The 18778-nt window shown below is 34.4% G+C and overlaps 1 protein-coding gene across 1 annotated transcript; it reads left to right on the top strand.

Annotated features, from left to right (window-relative positions):
- Positions 1-3623: 3623 nt before the first annotated feature.
- Positions 3624-17000, top strand: LOC114747733 (putative proline-rich receptor-like protein kinase PERK6). The gene is made up of 13 exons (XM_028936081.1): positions 3624-3891; positions 6688-6795; positions 7278-7385; positions 7869-7976; positions 8460-8567; positions 9049-9156; positions 9637-9744; positions 10228-10335; positions 11711-12076; positions 12409-12495; positions 12605-12679; positions 16631-16706; positions 16826-17000. The coding sequence occupies exons 1-13, from the start codon at positions 3624-3626 to the stop codon at positions 16998-17000; spliced, it is 1803 nt and encodes a 600-aa protein (XP_028791914.1).
- The last annotated feature ends 1778 nt before the right edge of the window (positions 17001-18778 follow it).

Raw genomic sequence — 18778 nt, 5'->3', positions numbered from 1 at the left:
GGAGATCTGATAAATGTTATAAGGTTTATAATTTTAATGGACTCTCCCTTCTAATAGACTAATTTTTTAGGATTGAACTTTTCCTTTAGGTTTGTACTCGCCACATTGATGCTTTTATTGAGAGATTCCCTAGTGTGGGACTTATAACATATGTCTACATTTGGTGTCTAACAGTCCAACTGGATACCTATGTATTGCAAAAAAATGTTTTTGTTGTTTACACCACGCTACAATTGACCTATGTAATATATAACAACACTGATGGACACTTCTTAAAGATTTCATATATCTACGTAAGGAAATTACTAAATCTTAATAAAAAGAAAAAATGGGTTAATGACCAAGTTTGCCTCAAAATATAATTTGTAGGTAGATTTTGTAGGTTCAGCGTGCAAATTGGTTTGTTCGTTGATTTCAACAATCTTTTTTTTTTTCTTCCAGAAGTAAGATTCTCTTGAGCAATGTAATTCAAATGAGTGTAAGCTGGTTTCACCCTGGAAGCAGAAATCTGCTGAACAAAAGAAAGCGTTGAGATTGGCAGTCTTGAGGCGAACGGATGGGTCCGAATTTGGTTGGTTTATTTTGTAATGATGCATTATACAATTAGATTAGGGGCATTGATTGTTCTTGTATTTATTAATGTTAATATTATGAGGAATGTTGGCTGCACGTGTTCATGATACCACTAGTCTGCCTGCTACTTTTCATCGTATTTATTATTGTTAATAAAACGAGGAATTGCCAACATTCATCGTATTTATTATTGGAAATTACTCACTGACGTTATCATTTGGTGTTATTATGTCTAGACTCTGAATAGAAACTGAGATGAATTATTGCTAGGCGGGATTTCTTGCTATACTAAGTTTGGTTTCTCCATTAAGCATTGGGGGGGGTGTTTGTTTTATCTCTAATTAATTATATATTTCTTTCATCTGTATTTTTTCTCATATTATTTTACTCATTTTCTCTTACTCACACCCTCTATAAATAAGGATGTTTTGAGAAAATAAGTTGCATTTTTTCTCACATATTTATTATTTTTAATCATTTTTAACCTACCTTTTTCTTTGCGTAATTTAATTATTTTGAAGCTTATTAAAAGGGCTGGAGCAATTAGTAAAGAAGCCTGAGATGGAGGGCTCACAGTAATGAGTAATGTTTCAAAAGTTGGCCGAACCTCGAACTAAAGAGACCAATAGATTATGGTTGAAATAATTAGATAGTGGTCAAACTAATAAGACAATAATTAAATACGTAAAATATATTAATTGTCCTTTTGGTTTAAAATAGACAAGAAGTGCAGTCATTTGTTTAAAATTTTTGATGGTGCTGCATTGGGTGTTGCTCAAAAATCCAACAGGGAGATGGCTTCCAGAGGGCGGTGTTTTGGACGACAACTCTTGCAAAACCAAAAAGCGAAGACCAGGCTCCTCCCTTTCTTCTTCTTTTTCTTTACCCAACGAGAATATGTCTTGTCATGGTCATGTTCTAATTTTAATGCATTTCTCCCTTTTTTAAAAGAAGGCAAAATGAAATAAAAATAAAAATAAAGGAGGTTGTACTGACTACAAAAGCAGCTAGGAAAAAAAGTGAGAATCTAAGAACCCAGAGAAGTCTTCAAAAGAAAGAAGAAAAATACGATTAACATAAAAATCATGAAGTAATGCAAGAATTTCCTGGCAAGTCAGTGAGGAAATAAGATGATTTTGCAGCCGCAATGTTGATGAATAGTGTGGTCACAAATAATGGTCAGGGTAGGATGTGATCTTGAACTGCAAATGGCTGAAGTTGATACCCAAAGCAAAAAAACTCTCAGATGGCTAGATAAGAAAGGATGTCCAGGCTTTGAAACGCATTCCAATGAAATTCCATTAGTGGAGAGCCTTGCCAGCAAATAAGATAAAGACAAAAACATGTTTCTTGGGCCTTTTTGAATTTATGCTTGATGACGCTCCACCTATCTAAGATGCTGAGAAGAATGCTTGACAAGAGATCTTGAATTAGCAAAAGCTAACATAGAAAAAGAGCGTAGCACTATCTCATTTACATTTGAACTAGGATTTCCAATATACGCTGGTGATTTCCTCGAGATAGTATACATTAAGTTCCACAAGCCATGTCCAAGAAATTGTCCCAAGGAAAGCTGTTGAAAAATATTGGATTTTTTCCTCTTATTTTCTCTAATAATATAGTTTCGATCCTATTGTTAGATTTTATTTTCTTTTATGATAACTTCTCCCTCTTCTTTTCTCTTCTTGTTTTTTTCCCCCCCTTTTGGCCTGACTTCTTTTTCTCTTCAATATTCTTCCTTTTCTTTTTGTCTTTGCACCTGAGGGACAGAGACTAACTTTTTCCCTGGCATTAGTGAGTGAGACTGTTTTACCGTTTGGTTTTTTCAGGATGGTCTTGACTTACGAGTTAATGCCGGAATCTGTCCAAACCACTTCCAGCCACTCGAATGATAAAATTTGACTAATTTCTCATTAAAGAAAAACTGGTATATATAGCTGGAAATATAACAAGCTATACAATTATTACCTCCTCTTGATCTAATTTAACATTTAATTTTGTTTTTTTAAATTTTTTATATTTATCTATTTTTTAAATTAGTTTTTAATAAGAAGAGGGAGGCACGGGAATAAAAAAAAAGTGGGGGAAATGAAAATGACAGGGGATAGAAGAGGGACGGGCGGGAAAAGAGAAAAAGTAGATGACAAAGGAAAGAAGAGGACGCATGGGAAAACGGAAAAACACATTAGATTTGAATAAAATAAAAATATTTTTTTAATATAATTATATCAGGGGCTAGACCAGACTATTGGATCTGCAGAGTCAGCTTGAAACCCAGTCTGACCTGATGACTAGTCCAGTCTAGTTTGATCTGAATTTTTATTTGGATTCCATTTTTTGGGTTGGACTAGACCGGGCTTTTATCAAACTAGACTAGGTTTTTTAGACTACCAGGTTTTTTGCACAGCTCTAATTTTTATAATAGTTTATAAATAACATTTTAATTATAATTTACCTTATATGAAATAAATGCGCAAAGAGTTTTATTTTAAAATATGCTAAAATGCACTTTTAGTCATTTATCTTTATACGATTTTTTATTTGATTCTTTAATTTAAAAAAAATAAATTTTTAGTCCTATAATGTTATAATTTTGAATATCAAATGATGGTGTTGAGTTTTTCGACGTTGATAAAACATGACCATTCAAAATAATCATATTGTTACAAAAAAAAAAGTCATTTAAAATTAACAATTTTAATATTAAAAAACTAGAAATATATTTTTTGAATTAAGAGATTAAAGTAAAATTTTATATAAAATTAAAGGATGAAATTTATACTTTAACTTTTAAAATATGGAAATGAATAGCCAGGCAAGTCATTCCAAAGGAGCATGCAAAGAAAATTTGTGATTGTGATGACTAAGTGGAGCCTGTCTGCGGAAAAGTGGAGGTTGAACGGAGCGAGGCCAAAAGTAACAACTTTTAAAATGGTTGTAGGGAGATCGATGTCTCCTTTGTTGGTTGCTAGAGCACCAGTTCAGCAATTCTTCGCTCTCGGCCTCCTGCTTCAGAGTATTGCTTGTGCCTGGATAGTCTCCATTCCAACATGTATTCTTGGGAACTGGGGCTCCTTACTCTCATTCTCGCACTCGCCGCTTCGGATCACCTCATTCTCCTTCACAGTCAAGAAGTGCCTCCTTACCAGACGGAGCCGCTGCCGACTCCGTCCAGTTCTTCTAAGTACGGAGTAATTGTAGCAAGTGGGTTTCTTTTGGTGATCCTGGTGGGGCTTTGTGGGATTTTCTTTTGGTGTAGGAAGAGAAGGACCAGATCATCTGGGTTTTACCCCTCTCCAGAACAACAATCACTCAGAGGTAAATCCTTTTCTGCTTTTCTTTCTTAAGGATTTAGCATGAGATTTTTGTTGCAGGATCTATTTCACAAGAGAGAGAAAGACAAGAAAATATCTCTACTCTTTTTTGGACAACAGAAAATATCTCTACTCTTGCCTCTTCTTTGTGTTACTTAATTTTTTACTTTTACAATCAGTATTTTACATAAAAATGACCCTTACCCTCTCCTTTCCTTCTTGGATCATTTTAAGGTGTTTTTGACCGGAGGGGAGGGGAGAGAAGAGGAGGGGAGCCCCTCTCCTCATTTGGTTAAAATTTTTAAAGGGGAGAGTAGTCAAAATATCCCCTTCCTTCCCTCCTCTCATTTTAGCTTCTCTTTAAATTGGGAGTTTTTGGAGGGGAGTTAAATATTTGGACATTATGATTTTATGATTTTTTAATATTTCACTTCTACTCATAAAATATATTATTATAATATTTATTTCAAATAAAAAATATATTATCTTAAGTAAAAAAAAAAAAATAAATTATTATAATTAAAATATATATTATAAAAAATTATTTAAAAATAAAAAATTATAATATTATAAAATTAATTTTTTATAAATATATTATTTATTAAATATATTTTAAAGCTGAAAAAAGGATAGCCTAAAGAGAATAAAATTTTATTTTTCTTAGAGCATATAAAATTTGTTAATTTGATTGTTTTAAATATATTATTATATTAATTAGAATACAAAATTACTGTATCAATTTTTTAATGCACATATTAACATGTAAGACTGAATTTTTATTAAATTATATATTTCAAAATTAAGATGTAAATTAATTTATATAATATATCAATAAAAAATATAAACTAATATGTAATGATAAAATAGTAAATTGATTATTACTATCCTTCCCCTCCCTTCCTTGAACCAAACAAGGAATCATTAAGTATCTTCTCCTTCCTTCTTTTTAATCAAACCAAACAAGATAAGGATAAAACCCTCCCTCCTCTCCCGTCCCCTCAAACCAAACAGACTCTTAAAGGCCAGCACCACTCTCAGTATCTCCTTCAAGTGTAATGCTCTATATAATATTCTTTTTATTCTTAATATATGACCTAATTATTAAGTTGATTTTAATCTTAAATATAATACTTATTTTTTATATTTATTAATTTTTCTTAAATTATTCTTATAAATTTTTCTCAACCATAATTAAATAGAGAAGGAAGAGAATATTAAGGAAAATAATTATAATTTTTTTTAAAAAAATTATATTTTTTAATTAACTAACTTATCTAACTTTTTTAATCTAATCAAATTAATTAAATACATTTTATATTATTAAAGACACAGGGAGTACATCATTATTTCAGAAGAGGGGGGTTGCAAGTTCTACCTTGATAAAGGCAAGTACCGCGTGGAAGGTAAAGGGTGGACTGATAGTGTGGAAATGGGGGGTATGAAACTGGGGCCCGGCGCTTGCGGAGTTGTAATGTGGGAGCGCATTTCGGAGAGATTTTGGAGTTCCGCATTTAATTTAATCTCATTTTATATTTTGAGATTAGTATGTTGCATAAAAATTATCCATGCCCGTTCGTCTCCTTCTTCGATAACTTCTTTGATTCTAAGAACCAGGCCAGCACCGCTATGAGTATCTCCTTCAATTACAATGCCATATAATTCATGATTATTGCATAGGGTTGGGTTCGACTGATTGTGCGGAATAATATATCTGCATGCGTAAGTATTTTTTCCCCCTTAATTGAAGGCAGGGGGTTATAACCTTCCTCTGTCCCTGGTTCGTCCGAGCGATGGCTGATGGACATACAGGTAGTGTCTGTTCGGCTCGGCCCACTAGCTCATTGAAATCGGTGGAAGGGGCTGAGCAAAATCCTTGTTCCGATCTATATGTATGACTGACCCTGTTTTGAACAGAGATACCCAATGTTTAACAGTGCGTCGTACATGATTATCTCCAACTGGATATCTGTGCATTGCAAAACATGTTTTTGTTGTTTACACTACACCGCAATTGATCTATTTAATCTATAACAACACTGATGGACCTTTCTTAAAGATTTCATACATCTACGTAAAGAAATTGCTAAATCTTAATTAAAAAAAAACAAAAAGAAAAACTGGGTTAATGACCAGGTTTGCCTCGAAATTTTGTGTGTGTAGGAATTGTGGATTATTTGGAAGTTTTTTTAGATCAATATTACCCTAGCAGTGTTTTGAAAAAAAGAAAAAAAGAAAAAGCTGTGCCACCCATGGCCGTTAAAAGTTGTTAACTGTCAACGTTAATTTTTAATAGTCAAGGCAAATTTGCTGCTTCTTTTAACACTAATTCCAAACACCCAAAAAAAATTCCTGAAAAAATTAGAAAAACAAAAGCATTTACGTTTTGAAATAAAAAACTATACTCATTAAGAATATGATTTTTACCTTCCAAGAAATAAAAAACCAAGCGGGTAAAAAATGAACAACATGAAAATTAACTTTCAATGAAGCATGTGATAAATTGGTTAGCCCCTCTATGGATGGTTGTCATTGAGCCTTTTGAGAAGCTGTGTGAAGACATTAGCTTGCATTGTGCATTCTCAAGCACCAGTAGGTCAGGTTCAATTCAAAATTTTGTTGATTGTGGCATATTCAAGTGTATTTCCAACAATAACCTTTGGACTGACTAAATCTAGATTTGTTGATCCAAGAGAATTCATGGTTTATTGCCACCCAAAGTGAAATTTCTGAAAAGTAACTTTTAATGATAGATGATAAATCTTTTAGCTTCTTTCAATATGGTTGTTGTATTGCCTTGTAGAATCGATCGAAAATGCCAATGATGGAAATCAATTGCTTGGCGAAAATGAACGCCCAAGAGGCCGAGATGAGCCATCAGCCCCCATTGTGCCTCCTCAGGCACCACTAGGTAAGATTGAAATCAAAATTATTTATTGATCATGACAAAATTCAAATGCAATACAAAGGACACCATTTCACCTGCCTTGATTTGGATTTATCAGTATTTGCTTGCTATGTCCAAAAGATATCACTGTTTATTGCTATCCAAAATGATATTCTTGAAAGGTAACTTTTAATGAGACGTGATAAATCTATAAGCCCCTCTATGGATGGTTGTCATTGTGCCTTCTGAGAAGCTGTATTAAGATGTTAGCTTGCATTGTGCCTTCTCAAGCGCAAGTAGGTCAGTTTCAATTCAAAATTTTGTTGATTGTGATGCATTCAAATCCATTCCCAATGATAACTTTTGTACTGTCTAAATCTAGATTTGTTGGTCCAAAAGAATTCATGGTTTACTGCCACCCAAAATGAAATTTCTGAAAAGTAACTTTTAATAATACACGATAAATCTCTTAGCTTCTTTCAACATGGTTGTTACTTGCCTTCTAGAATTAATCCAAAATGCCAATGGTGGAAATCAATTGCCTAGCGAAAATGAACACCCAGGATTTCCATACAAGCCATCAGGTCGCATCGTGCCTCCTCAGGCACCACTAGGTAAGATTGAATTCAAAATTATTTATTGATCATGGCACAATTCATATGCAATAGAGAGGATACCGTTTCACTTTCCTCGATCTAGATTTATCTGTATTTGCTTGCTATTTGCAAAAGAATTCACTGTTTATTGCTATCCAAAATGAAATTCTTGAAAAGTAACATTCAATAAGGTGTGATAAATCCATGAGCGCCTCTATAGATGGTTGTCATTGTTCTTTCTGAGAAGCTGTGTTAATACGTTAGCTTGCATTGTGCCTTCTCTAGCACAAGTAGGTCAAGTTAAATTCAAAATTTTGTTGCTTGTAGCACATTCAAATGCATTCCCAATGATAACCTTTGAATTGACTGAGTCTAGATTTATTAGTCCAAAGGAATTTATGGTTTATTGCCACCCAAAGTGAAATTTTTGAAAAGTAATTTTTAATGACATACAATAAATCTCTTAGCTTCTTTCAATATGATTGTCACATTACCTTGCAGAATCAATCCAAGATGCCAATAGTGGAAATCAATTGCTTTGCAAAAATGAACAATCAAGATGCCGAGACAAGCCATCAGGTCGCATCGTGCCTCCTCAGGCACCACTAGGTAAGATTGAATTCAAAATTATTTATTGATCATGGCACAATTCATATGCAATAGAGAGGATACCGTTTCACTTTCCTTGATCTAGATTTATCTATATTTGCTTGCTATTTGCAAAAGAATTCACTGTTTATTGCTATCCAAAATGAAATTCTTGAAAAGTAACTTTTAATGATGTGTGATAAATCCGTGAGCCCCTCTATGGATGGTTGTCATTGTGCTTTTTGAGAAGCTGTGGTAAGACATTGGCTTGCATTTTGCCTTCTGAAGCACAAGTAGATAAGGTTAAATTCAAAATTCTGTTGATTGTGGCACATTCAACTGCATTCCCAATGATAACCCTTGGACTGACCAAATCTAGATTTGTTAGTACAAAAGAATTCGTGGTTTATTGCCATCCAAAGTGAAATTTCCGAAAAGTAACTTTAAATGATGGATGGTAAATCTCTTAGCTTCTTTCAATATGATTGTTGCATTGCCTTGTAGAATCAATCCAAGATGCCAATGATGAAAATCAATTGCCTGGCAAAAATAAACACTCAAGACACCGAGACAAGCCATCAACCCGCACCGTGCCTCCTCAGGCACCACTAGGTAAGATTGAATTCAAAATTATTTATTGATCATGGCACAATTCATATGCAATAGGGAGGACACCGTTTCACTTTCCTCGATCTAGATTTATCAGTATTTGCTTGCTATGTGCAAAAGAATTCACTGTTTATTGCTATCCAAAATGAAATTCTTGAAAAGTAACTTTTAATGATGTGTGATAAATCCGTGAGCCCCTCTATGGATGGTTGTCATTGTGCTTTTTGAGAAGCTGTGGTAAGACATTGGCTTGCATTTTGCCTTCTGAAGCACAAGTAGATAAGGTTAAATTCAAAATTCTGTTGATTGTGGCACATTCAAATGCATTCCCAATGATAACCCTTGGACTGACCAAATCTAGATTTGTTAGTACAAAAGAATTCGTGGTTTATTGCCATCCAAAGTGAAATTTCTGAAAAGTAACTTTTAATGACACAATAAATCTCTTAGCTTCTTTCAATATGATTGTTGCATTGCCTTGTAGAATCAATCCAAGATGCCAATGATGAAAATCAATTGCCTGGCAAAAATAAACACTCAAGACACCGAGACAAGCCATCAACCCGCATCGTGCCTCCTCAGGCACCACTAGGTAAGATTGAATTCAAAATTATTTATTGATCATGGCACAATTCATATGCAATAGGGAGGACACCGTTTCACTTTCCTCGATCTAGATTTATCAGTATTTGCTTGCTATGTGCAAAAGAATTCTCTGTTTGCTATCCAAAATGAAATTCTTGAAAAGTAACTTTTAATGAGGTGTGATAAATCTGTGAGCCCCTCTATGGATGGTTGTCATTGTGCCTTCTAAGAAGCTGTGTTAAGACATTGACTTGCATTTTGCCTTTTAAAGCGCAAGTAGGTCAAGTTAAATTCAAAATTCTATTGATTGTGGCACATTCAAATGCATTCCCGATGATAACCTTTGGACTGACCAAATCTAGATTTGTTAGTACAAAAGAACTCGTGGTTTATTGCCACCCAAAGTGAAATTTCTGAAGAGTAACTTTAAATGATAAACGATAAATCTCTTAGCTTCTTTCAATATGATTGTTGCATTGCCTTGCAGAATCAATCCAAGATGCCAATGATGAAAATCAATTGCCCGGCAAAAATGAACACTCAAAATGTCGAAACAAGCCATTAGGTCGCATCGTGCCTCCTCAGGCACCACTAGGTAAGATTGAATTCAAAATTGTTTATTGATCATGGCACAATTCATATGCAATAGAGAGGACACTGTTTTACTTTTCTCAATCTTGATTTATCAGTATTTGCTTTCTATGTACAAAAGAATTCACTGTTTATTGCTATCCAAAATGAAATTCTTGAAAAGTAACTTTTAATAAGGTGTGATAAATCCATGAGCTCCTCTATGGATGGTTGTCATTGTGCTTTCTGAGAAGCTGTGTTAAGACATTGGCTTGCATTTTGCCTTCTGAAGTGCAAGTAGGTCAGGTTAAATTCAAAAAATTTTTGGTTTTGACTCATTCAAATGAATTCCCAATGATAAACTTTGGACTGACTGAATCTAGATTTGTTGGTCCAAAAGATTTCATGGTTTATTGCCACCTAATGTGAAATTTTTGAAGAGTAACTCTTAATGATGTACGATAAATCTCTTAGCTTCTTTCAATATGGTTGTTACATTGCCTTGTAGCATCAATCCAAAATATCATTGATGGAAATCAATTGTCTGGCAAAAATGAACACTCAAGAGGTCAAGGCAAGCCATCAGCCTACACCGTGCCTCCTCAAGCACCACTAGGTAAGGCTGAATTCAAAATCATCTGTTGATCATGACGCAATTCTAGTGCATTACTGAGAACAACTTTTCCCCAAACTTGATTTAGACTTATCAATATTTGTGGGGAAATTGTATTTAAGTCTCAAGGAAGGGATTTAATTATCCTAAAGTTTGTTAACAACTGAGGAGCATGCAATGACAAGTTCCAGTATAGGAAATGATAACTAGTTTATACTTTTCACTTGTCATTAAGGACTTGGAGTAATTGAATCCCTTCCCTGGGACCTAATTGCCATTCACCCGTATTTGTTTGCTATGTGCAAAGGAATTTGTTGTTTATTTGTTTTGAAAATAAAATTCTTGAAAAGTAACTTTTAATGAGCTGTGATAAATTTGATAGCCTCTCTCTATAGGGCTATCGCTGTGCCTTGTGAGAGGCCGTGGCAAGCCATTAGCCCACATTGTGCATTCGCTAGCATAACAAGGTCAAGTTAAATTCAAAATTATCTATTGATCATGTTACAATTCAGAATAACTTTTGGACTGATTCAGTCTAGATTTGTTGGAATTTGTTTGCTATATGTAAAAGATATCATGGTTTATTGCCATCAAAAATAAAATTTTTGATAAGTGTCTTATTTTTTTCAGTGAAAAAGCAACTTTTAATAAAGTATGATAAATCTCCTGGCTTCTTTGAATATTTCTGTTACTGTACCTTGCAAAATCCATCCAAAATGTCATTGATAGAAATCAATTGTTAGGTGAAAATAAATGCTCGAGAAGCCCAAACACCCGGTCAACCTGCACCGTGGCTCCTCAAGCACCACAAGGTAACATTAAATTCAAAGTTTTCTATTGATCATGATGCAATTCAGATGCAATACCGAGGATAACTTTTCACCCAACTTGATCTCGATTTATTAATTTTGTATCCCTTATGCAAAAGACTTCATTGTTTATTGCTATCGAAAATGAAATTCCTGAAAAGTAACTTTTAATGAAGCATGGTAAATCTGTTAGCCTCCCTATATGGTTGTCACTGCGTGTTGCAAAATCCAATGAAGTTGCTAATGATGGATATCATTTGCCTGTCAAAAAGTCGCGCTCACAAAGCCTAGCCTAGTCATTAGCCCCTAATGAGCCATCTCAATAACAACTAGGTGAGGTTGAGTTCAAAGTTATCTCAAGTAGCCAAGCTTAGCCATTGGCCTCCGTTGTGCCTTCTAAAGCACAAGTTGGTATGGTTAAATTCAAAATTATCTTTTGCTACCGATGATGATGCAATACAAATGCAATCCTTTCAAAAAATTTATTATTGGGAGAACTTTATACTCATGCCATATGATTCAGTGTAACTTGATCTTGATTTGTTACGCTTCTCTTTAACCCATCGCAGCTTTACCATCTTCTTCCAAAGTCTTGGAACTCAAACACATACCAAGAATATTTACCTATGATGAATTACACTCAGCAACGAAAGGATTTGATGATTCAAATTATCTTGGCAAAGGTGGGTTTGGCACCGTCTATAAAGGAGTGCTCCCTTCTAATAATAAAATTGTTGCGATTAAGAAGCTAGAAGCTTGTGCCAGACAAGGAATACAGCAGTTTCTCACTGAAGTGAATGTCATTAGCCAAGCCCATCACAAGCATATTGTTTCCTTGGTTGGATACTATTGCGGTCAAGATGAAGGCCCTATGGCGGCCATGATGCTTGTTTACGAGTTCATCCCAAATAATTCCCTAGCCTACCAGCTGCATAGTAAGACTTGGACCCATTTTTAAAAACGAGACATTCTATTATGCATACATTCTCACAAAGTAGTTGTGAAAAACACTTTTTTGGCCAGTGAGGTATTAATCTTCAGCTGTTTAATCTCTTAAATTTGTTCTTTTAAGTTACTACATTTATTGGTTTCTGATATGATTTGCTTCCACGTGAATTAATGCATTAGTGTCTATTAAAAAAGAGAGTAGATACGGTAGTTGCGTAGGATAAATCTTTTTTAAGTTTATCCGTTCAAGAGGATTTGATATCTTCTTCCCTGATCTTACGTATAAGTCATAAAAATAATATGGATACATATCACTCAGGAACAGGCACAAAAACTATAGACTGGGAAACAAGAATGAAGATTGCTATTGGCTCTGCAAAAGGATTGACATATCTTCATGAAGGCTGTGAGTTTACCTGATATAACTAATTTCCACATTATATAAATCTTAATTAGTTGATTTTATTACTTTTGTAATCTTTCTTTTTCACTCCAGTATTGATGTTTCATTTTAGGTGAACCCAAAATCATACACTGTGACATCAAATCAGCTAACATTCTTCTAACTGATGATTTTCAGACAAAGGTAGGTCTCTCTTGTAACTTTACAATTACTAATTAAATATGTAAATCCATAAATGCAAGTTCTGATGCCTTTAGATTTTCAATTGAAGAAATCGGTTGAGCAATTAATTCTCTGGTTCTTGGCTTCAAATTCTATTGGAAGCTTTAAGTTCATACATACCGGTAGGGAAAGAGCAGAAATATCACATCTAGATACAATCAATCGAAAACTAGATACAATCAGATTATATTTGATTTTATTTTATTATCCTAAATATTCTAAGAACAACAACAACAACAACAATAATAATAAACTTTAATTAACAATAGATTGATGAGCCCTAATGGGCATGGGCTTATGGCGTCATTCAACTCTCCCCTTAAGCTGGAGAACAGATATTCATCATTCCCAACTTGCTTGAGGCTATAAAACTTTGTTATAGATAAGGTTTTGATCAGTACATTAGCAACTTGTTTATTTGATGTTGTATACGTGACCTCAACTTTCTTGTCCTCTGTATTTTCATTAATAAATGGCGATCTATCTTAACATGCTGTATCCTCATATGATGTACAAGATTTTTCAAAATCTTAATACTAGCAGTATTGTGGTAAAGACTTTCACTGGACCCTCTCTAGTGATTTTTAGCTCCCTGAAGAGTTTATCTAGCCATATGCCTTCACATATTCCTTGACCCAATGCTCTAATTCTGCTTCAGTGCTACTTCGTGAAATATCATATTGTTTTTTGCTCCTCCAAATCACTGAATTACTCCATACAAATGAGCAATAACCAAAGGTGGATTGTCTATCTTCAACAGAACCTGCCCAATCAATAGCTGAATAGATTTCTATTCCTCTCTAACTTCTTTTCCCAAAGAATAGGCCTCTTCGTGGCGTAGCTTTTAAATATTGCAGAATCCTATACACTGCATTCATATGATCATTGTTGGGATTACTAGAGAATTGACTCACTACTCGCACTGCATTGGAAATGTCCGGTCTTAGCTAAGTAAATTAGCTTACCCACTAATCATTGATATCTCTTATTATTAACAAGTGCGCAGTCTTTCTTACACCCAGTTTAAGATTCATTTCCATGAGCATCACTACTAGACAACAACCTAACACACTTGTTTCTTTCGACAGATCAAGTGTATACTTCTTCTTTGGTACAACTATACCCTGTTCAGATCTAGCAGCTTCCATCCCCAAGAAGTATTGTAAGGATCAAAGATCCTTGATTCCAAATTTTGTAGCTAATAAGTTTTTCAAGTTCTCTAACTGGTCACCGTCATCTTGTGTAATAATGATATTATCAGCACACATTATAACCCTTCTTTTTGACTAATAAACTTTTCTGACCAAGTGCGTGGAGATAATTTGAGACCATACAATTGGTTTTTTTTTTTTTTGGCAATTTGCCAACTCTATTCTTATTTTCGCCATCACTGGCTTTCGGGAATCATCCATATAGATCTCTTCTTAATCACTATGGAAAAATGCGTTCTTCAAATCAAGTTGATGCAAAGGCCAATTAAGATTGGCCGCTAATGAGAATAGTAACTTAATTGTATTAAACTTTGCTACTAGAGCAAAGGTTTCTTCATAGTTGATTCCACATTGTTGGGTAAAGCCCTTAGCAACCAATCTTGCTTTATACTTACTGACTGAACCATCTGAATTGTATTTCTTTGTCAATAGCAATGTACATCCCACTGTTGACTTTCTTTTAGGGAGCTTAATTAACTCACGAGCACCATTCTTAGCCAGTGCTACCATTTCTTCATTAATGGCCTCTCTGTGTTACGAAATTTCTGAGGATTCATGCACAATTTTAGGAATATCATCATTTGAAACTCTAGGCATAAAAGCTCTCAAAGCAGGGAATAATCTTTCATAAGACACAAAATTAACAATAAAATGCTTAGTATTGCAAGATCTTTCATCTTTCCTCAATGCGGTAGGCCAACATAGGTCATCATGTAATGGATCTGAGGTAGGGTAGATGATTAGAGTGAGGTATGTGTCTCCTCAACTTTGTGCTGATTCTTTGGTATAGTGATAGGATTTGATTGTCCTTATATACTTCTTTGGACAACATGATTTTTCCCCTCAAATCCGTTATTTATGTTCTTCTCACTACCAGAACCATTGCCAAATTAGGTGTGATCTCTGTTGCTTGTCCTATAGTTCACTGAGGTTCAAATTTATGATCAGCTGAGTAATTGATTCTTAACTTTAATGAAAGGCTTTTAGTTCATACGGATGGGAAGGGCATTAATAGAAAAATCAAATCTAGGTACAATCAATCAAAAACTAGATAAAATCAGATTATATTTGATCTGATTTTATTTTCCTGAATATTCTAATAATAATAATAATAATAACTTTAATGAAGAACACATTAGTGAGCTCTAATGGGATTGGGCCTCAGGTGTCGTTCGACGTCAATCAAAACAAACTTCACTTTCCTTGCAAACACCTCTGGATATTGTATGAAATAGAAGTATAGAATTGCAATTGCTCTAATATCATATATGGAAACAGAAGGAAATAATATGAATTTTTTACATCTATTCATGATTGGACAATGGGCATATATACAGGAGGAATGAGCCTCAGTATTAATGGCTCTTAATGACATGGTAATATCCCTAGAAATAATATCCGATTCTATACTACTCCAACTAGTACTCATCTAATCCTATTTATAAGACAGTTCCAACATGTTTCACACATACCAAAGAAAACCTTAAACTTCATTAACTGTCATTTAAAATTTAATGATTTCTCAACTTTATCCCTATTTAATATACATTATACCCCATATAAACAAAGTCAACACAATAATAAATTAGAAATAAAATTGTACATCCAGACAAAATTTCTCTCAGTGCCATATAAATAGGACTAAAAAATACCTTCTCTTTTTACCCTATAAATAAGACCAGAGGAGTACTATTTGTAAGTTTCAAATTTGGGAAAGGGTGTGATTCATTTTACAAATTGTACTCCTCCGGTCTTTATTATAAGACCCAATTTAACTTTTTATTTGGTCATAATTATAAGACCCAATCTATTTTCTCTCTTATATTTATGCATTTTTTTCCAAGATAATCCTTTTAATAATGATAGTTTTAGCCAATATACTTAATTAGCAAGGATATTTTAGGAATAACAACACTTATTTATTATAAATAACCAACTTAACTTACTTCCTTAATCTCCTCAAATAAGTCAATTGGGTCTTATAATTAGGACCGGAGGAGTAATTTAGATTTGTCTCGACATTTAATATGTTTTTTTCAACTTTATCCTTAATTATTTATTCTCTTTCCTTTGTCATAATCTCTCATTAGATTTTTCTATATATTCTTTTTCATCCTTTTTCTCATTAATTATAAAGCAATATTTGAAAACAAAAGTATATTTGTTGCCTATTTATTGCTTTTAACTAATTTTGTTATATGCAAATTAGTTATTTGAAGCTCATATGATTGGAGGGAGTATTCATATCAAGGGAGAATTGCAACAAAGTTCCAAGAAAGGAACATAATTACTAAAAAGTCTTAATAACAACAAAACAGCTTTTAATGATAAGTTTCATAGTAGAAAGTGATAACTTCTAACTTGTTATAGGGACTTTGGTAATTTTATTTTTAGGACCTCATTGTAATTTTTCTGTATATCAATGATAGAATATCCTAATATCTAATGGATGGCTTTGCATCAAAATAATGTTATTGAAAAAGGTTTGAACTCAAATTCCTGTTTCCAAATTTGGTAAATTAAAATAGCATTGCGAGGAATTCCAAATTGTTTTTCTGCGCCAAAGAATCCATTCAATTACCATATAACGAATTGCAAAGTTGCTGGGCTTCGCTCATCTTGCTTTCCCACATGGCACTTTGAATATCAACATATGTTATCCATAACAAACTAATTATGTGTGCTTGTATCTGTTAATCAGATAGCAGATTTTGGACTTGCAAAACTTTTGCCAGACACTGCTACCCACGTCTCTGTGGGAAACTGCATGGGAACCTTTGGGTAAGTCTTAGTCGTATGATCTTTTATAATCTTCTCTTTTGAACCTTTTGGGGGGGTGGGGGGTTTCCGTTAACTGCTTATCTCAATCTCTAAGAAGTTCTGCCAACGTTGAAATACAGATATTTAGCTCCAGAGTGTTTCCGTGGCGGGAAAATGGGTGAGAAGTCGGATGTCTTCGCCTTTGGTGTTGTGCTTTTGGAGTTGATTACAGGACAAAAAGCTTGTGGGTCTTTCTCTGAGGGCATGGTTGAGTGGGTGTGTACAGTATTCATCAATGTTTTCTGTAGTATATAGTCTGTGTTTTTGGTGGCAAGAAAATCAGTATTGTTCTGGATTTTTTCATTTCTATTTTTCCTTCAACGGGGATTTTTGGTCGAAAAGGAAAAAAATCGACTGTTGATCTAATGGTTTTCATATTAGTCACGAAAGACAGCTAGTTCAAGATATATCAAGCATGCATTCACCGAAATGGGCAAACCTTACGTCTATCAGCTATTTCAAATTTTAACAGAAATAATGCTGAACAAAATCTTAGATAATTAATAATGAATACTAGAAATTTCTGCACTGATACATGTTACAAATTACAGGCAAGGCCTAAACTCTTCGCAGCTTTAAAATCGGAAGATCTGAACTTTGAGGCTCTTGCTGATCGAAGGTTGCAGGATAATTACAACTCCGAAGAGATGTTCCGAATGGTTTCTTGTGCTGCAAATTGCGTGCGCGATTCAGCCAATCTTCGTCCTACAATGAGAGAGGTTAGCTAACCATTTGTTAAAATGTGTATGTGTGTGTGTGTTTTTGTATGTTTTTTTTTTTCCCCAAACGAGTTCTTTGCTTTTTTCCCCCCCTGAAAAGAAGTCAAATTATTTAGGCCACTCGTAATTCTAATAGGTGTGAAGCCCCAAGCCTCTATAACAGTAGATTTACCTATTTCTGCAAAAGAAAAAATTGTTTGTCGAAATTGGTCATGCTGTATTAAAACTGAAAAAACGGTTGGGAATTTCGACATGGATGAAAAGTTTTAAGTGCATTTTAATTTAATAATAGTTAAACACAACATCAACAAATCTTAGTCTATTGAATGATATCCACCATATGGGTCGCAGGTGCACAATGCCATCACACTGTATCACTAGTTAACTCTTAAGTATTATTAACTCGGATATCTTGTTTGGTAATTTTCTAACGGTCTTTCTTGAATTACCTTGGCTTCTTCTATAGGGCTAAGACTTTTCTGCCCAACTCTCCTCACTAACACCTCTAGTAGCTTTGTTTGCGTACATCTATGTTAGAAACTAGGTGGAAAAGGATAGAATAAGTAGAAGAAAGAATAGGGCTATAGAAGGGACATGGGAATCCTCTAGAATCAGAATCTAATCCTAGAAGTAGGAGAGAATCTAGGCAATAGTAGTAGAAATAGAGGAAAGGGGAATAAAGAGAAGCGAAAGTGTTAGACAAGGAGAGGAACTCTACAACCAGGATTTGAATCCTAGAGAGAAAAGGGGGATAAATACATTTACTGAATACACTACAAAAAAACAGACTTTAGGCGACGACTTTCAGCGGCGACAAAAAAAGTCGCCGCTGAAACTAAGACCTTCAGTGGTGACGAAAATGTCGCCGCTGAAAGTGGACCTTCAGCGGCGACTTTTTTTTGTCGCCGCCGAAAGTGGACTTTCAGCGGCGACTTTTTTTGTCGCCGCTGAAAGTTCACCATTAAAACCAAGACTTTCAGCGGCGACAAAAGTGTCGCCGCTGAAAGTGGACCTTTAGCGGCGACTTTTTTTGTCGCCGCCGAAAGTGGACTTTCAGCGGCGACTTTTTTAGTTACCGCCGAAAGTTCGCTATTGAAACCAAGACTTTCAGCGGCGACCTTTTTTGTCGCCGTCGAAAGTGGACCTTTAGCGGTGACTTTTTTAGTCGCCACTGAAAGTTCGCCATTAAAACCAAGACTTTCAGCGGCGACAAAAGTGTCGCCGCCGAAAGTGGACCTTTAGCGGCGACTTTTTTGTCGCCGCTGAAAGTATAATATAATAATATATATTTATTTTACAATATTAATAAACAAA

Source organism: Neltuma alba, unplaced genomic scaffold (assembly GCF_004799145.2).
Source record: "Neltuma alba isolate B1F8T4 unplaced genomic scaffold, ASM479914v2 tig00005425_pilon, whole genome shotgun sequence".
Lineage (NCBI taxonomy): Eukaryota > Viridiplantae > Streptophyta > Magnoliopsida > Fabales > Fabaceae > Neltuma > Neltuma alba.
Note: the sequence above shows the minus strand (reverse complement) of the source record. Positions and strands in the feature narration are given on the sequence as shown.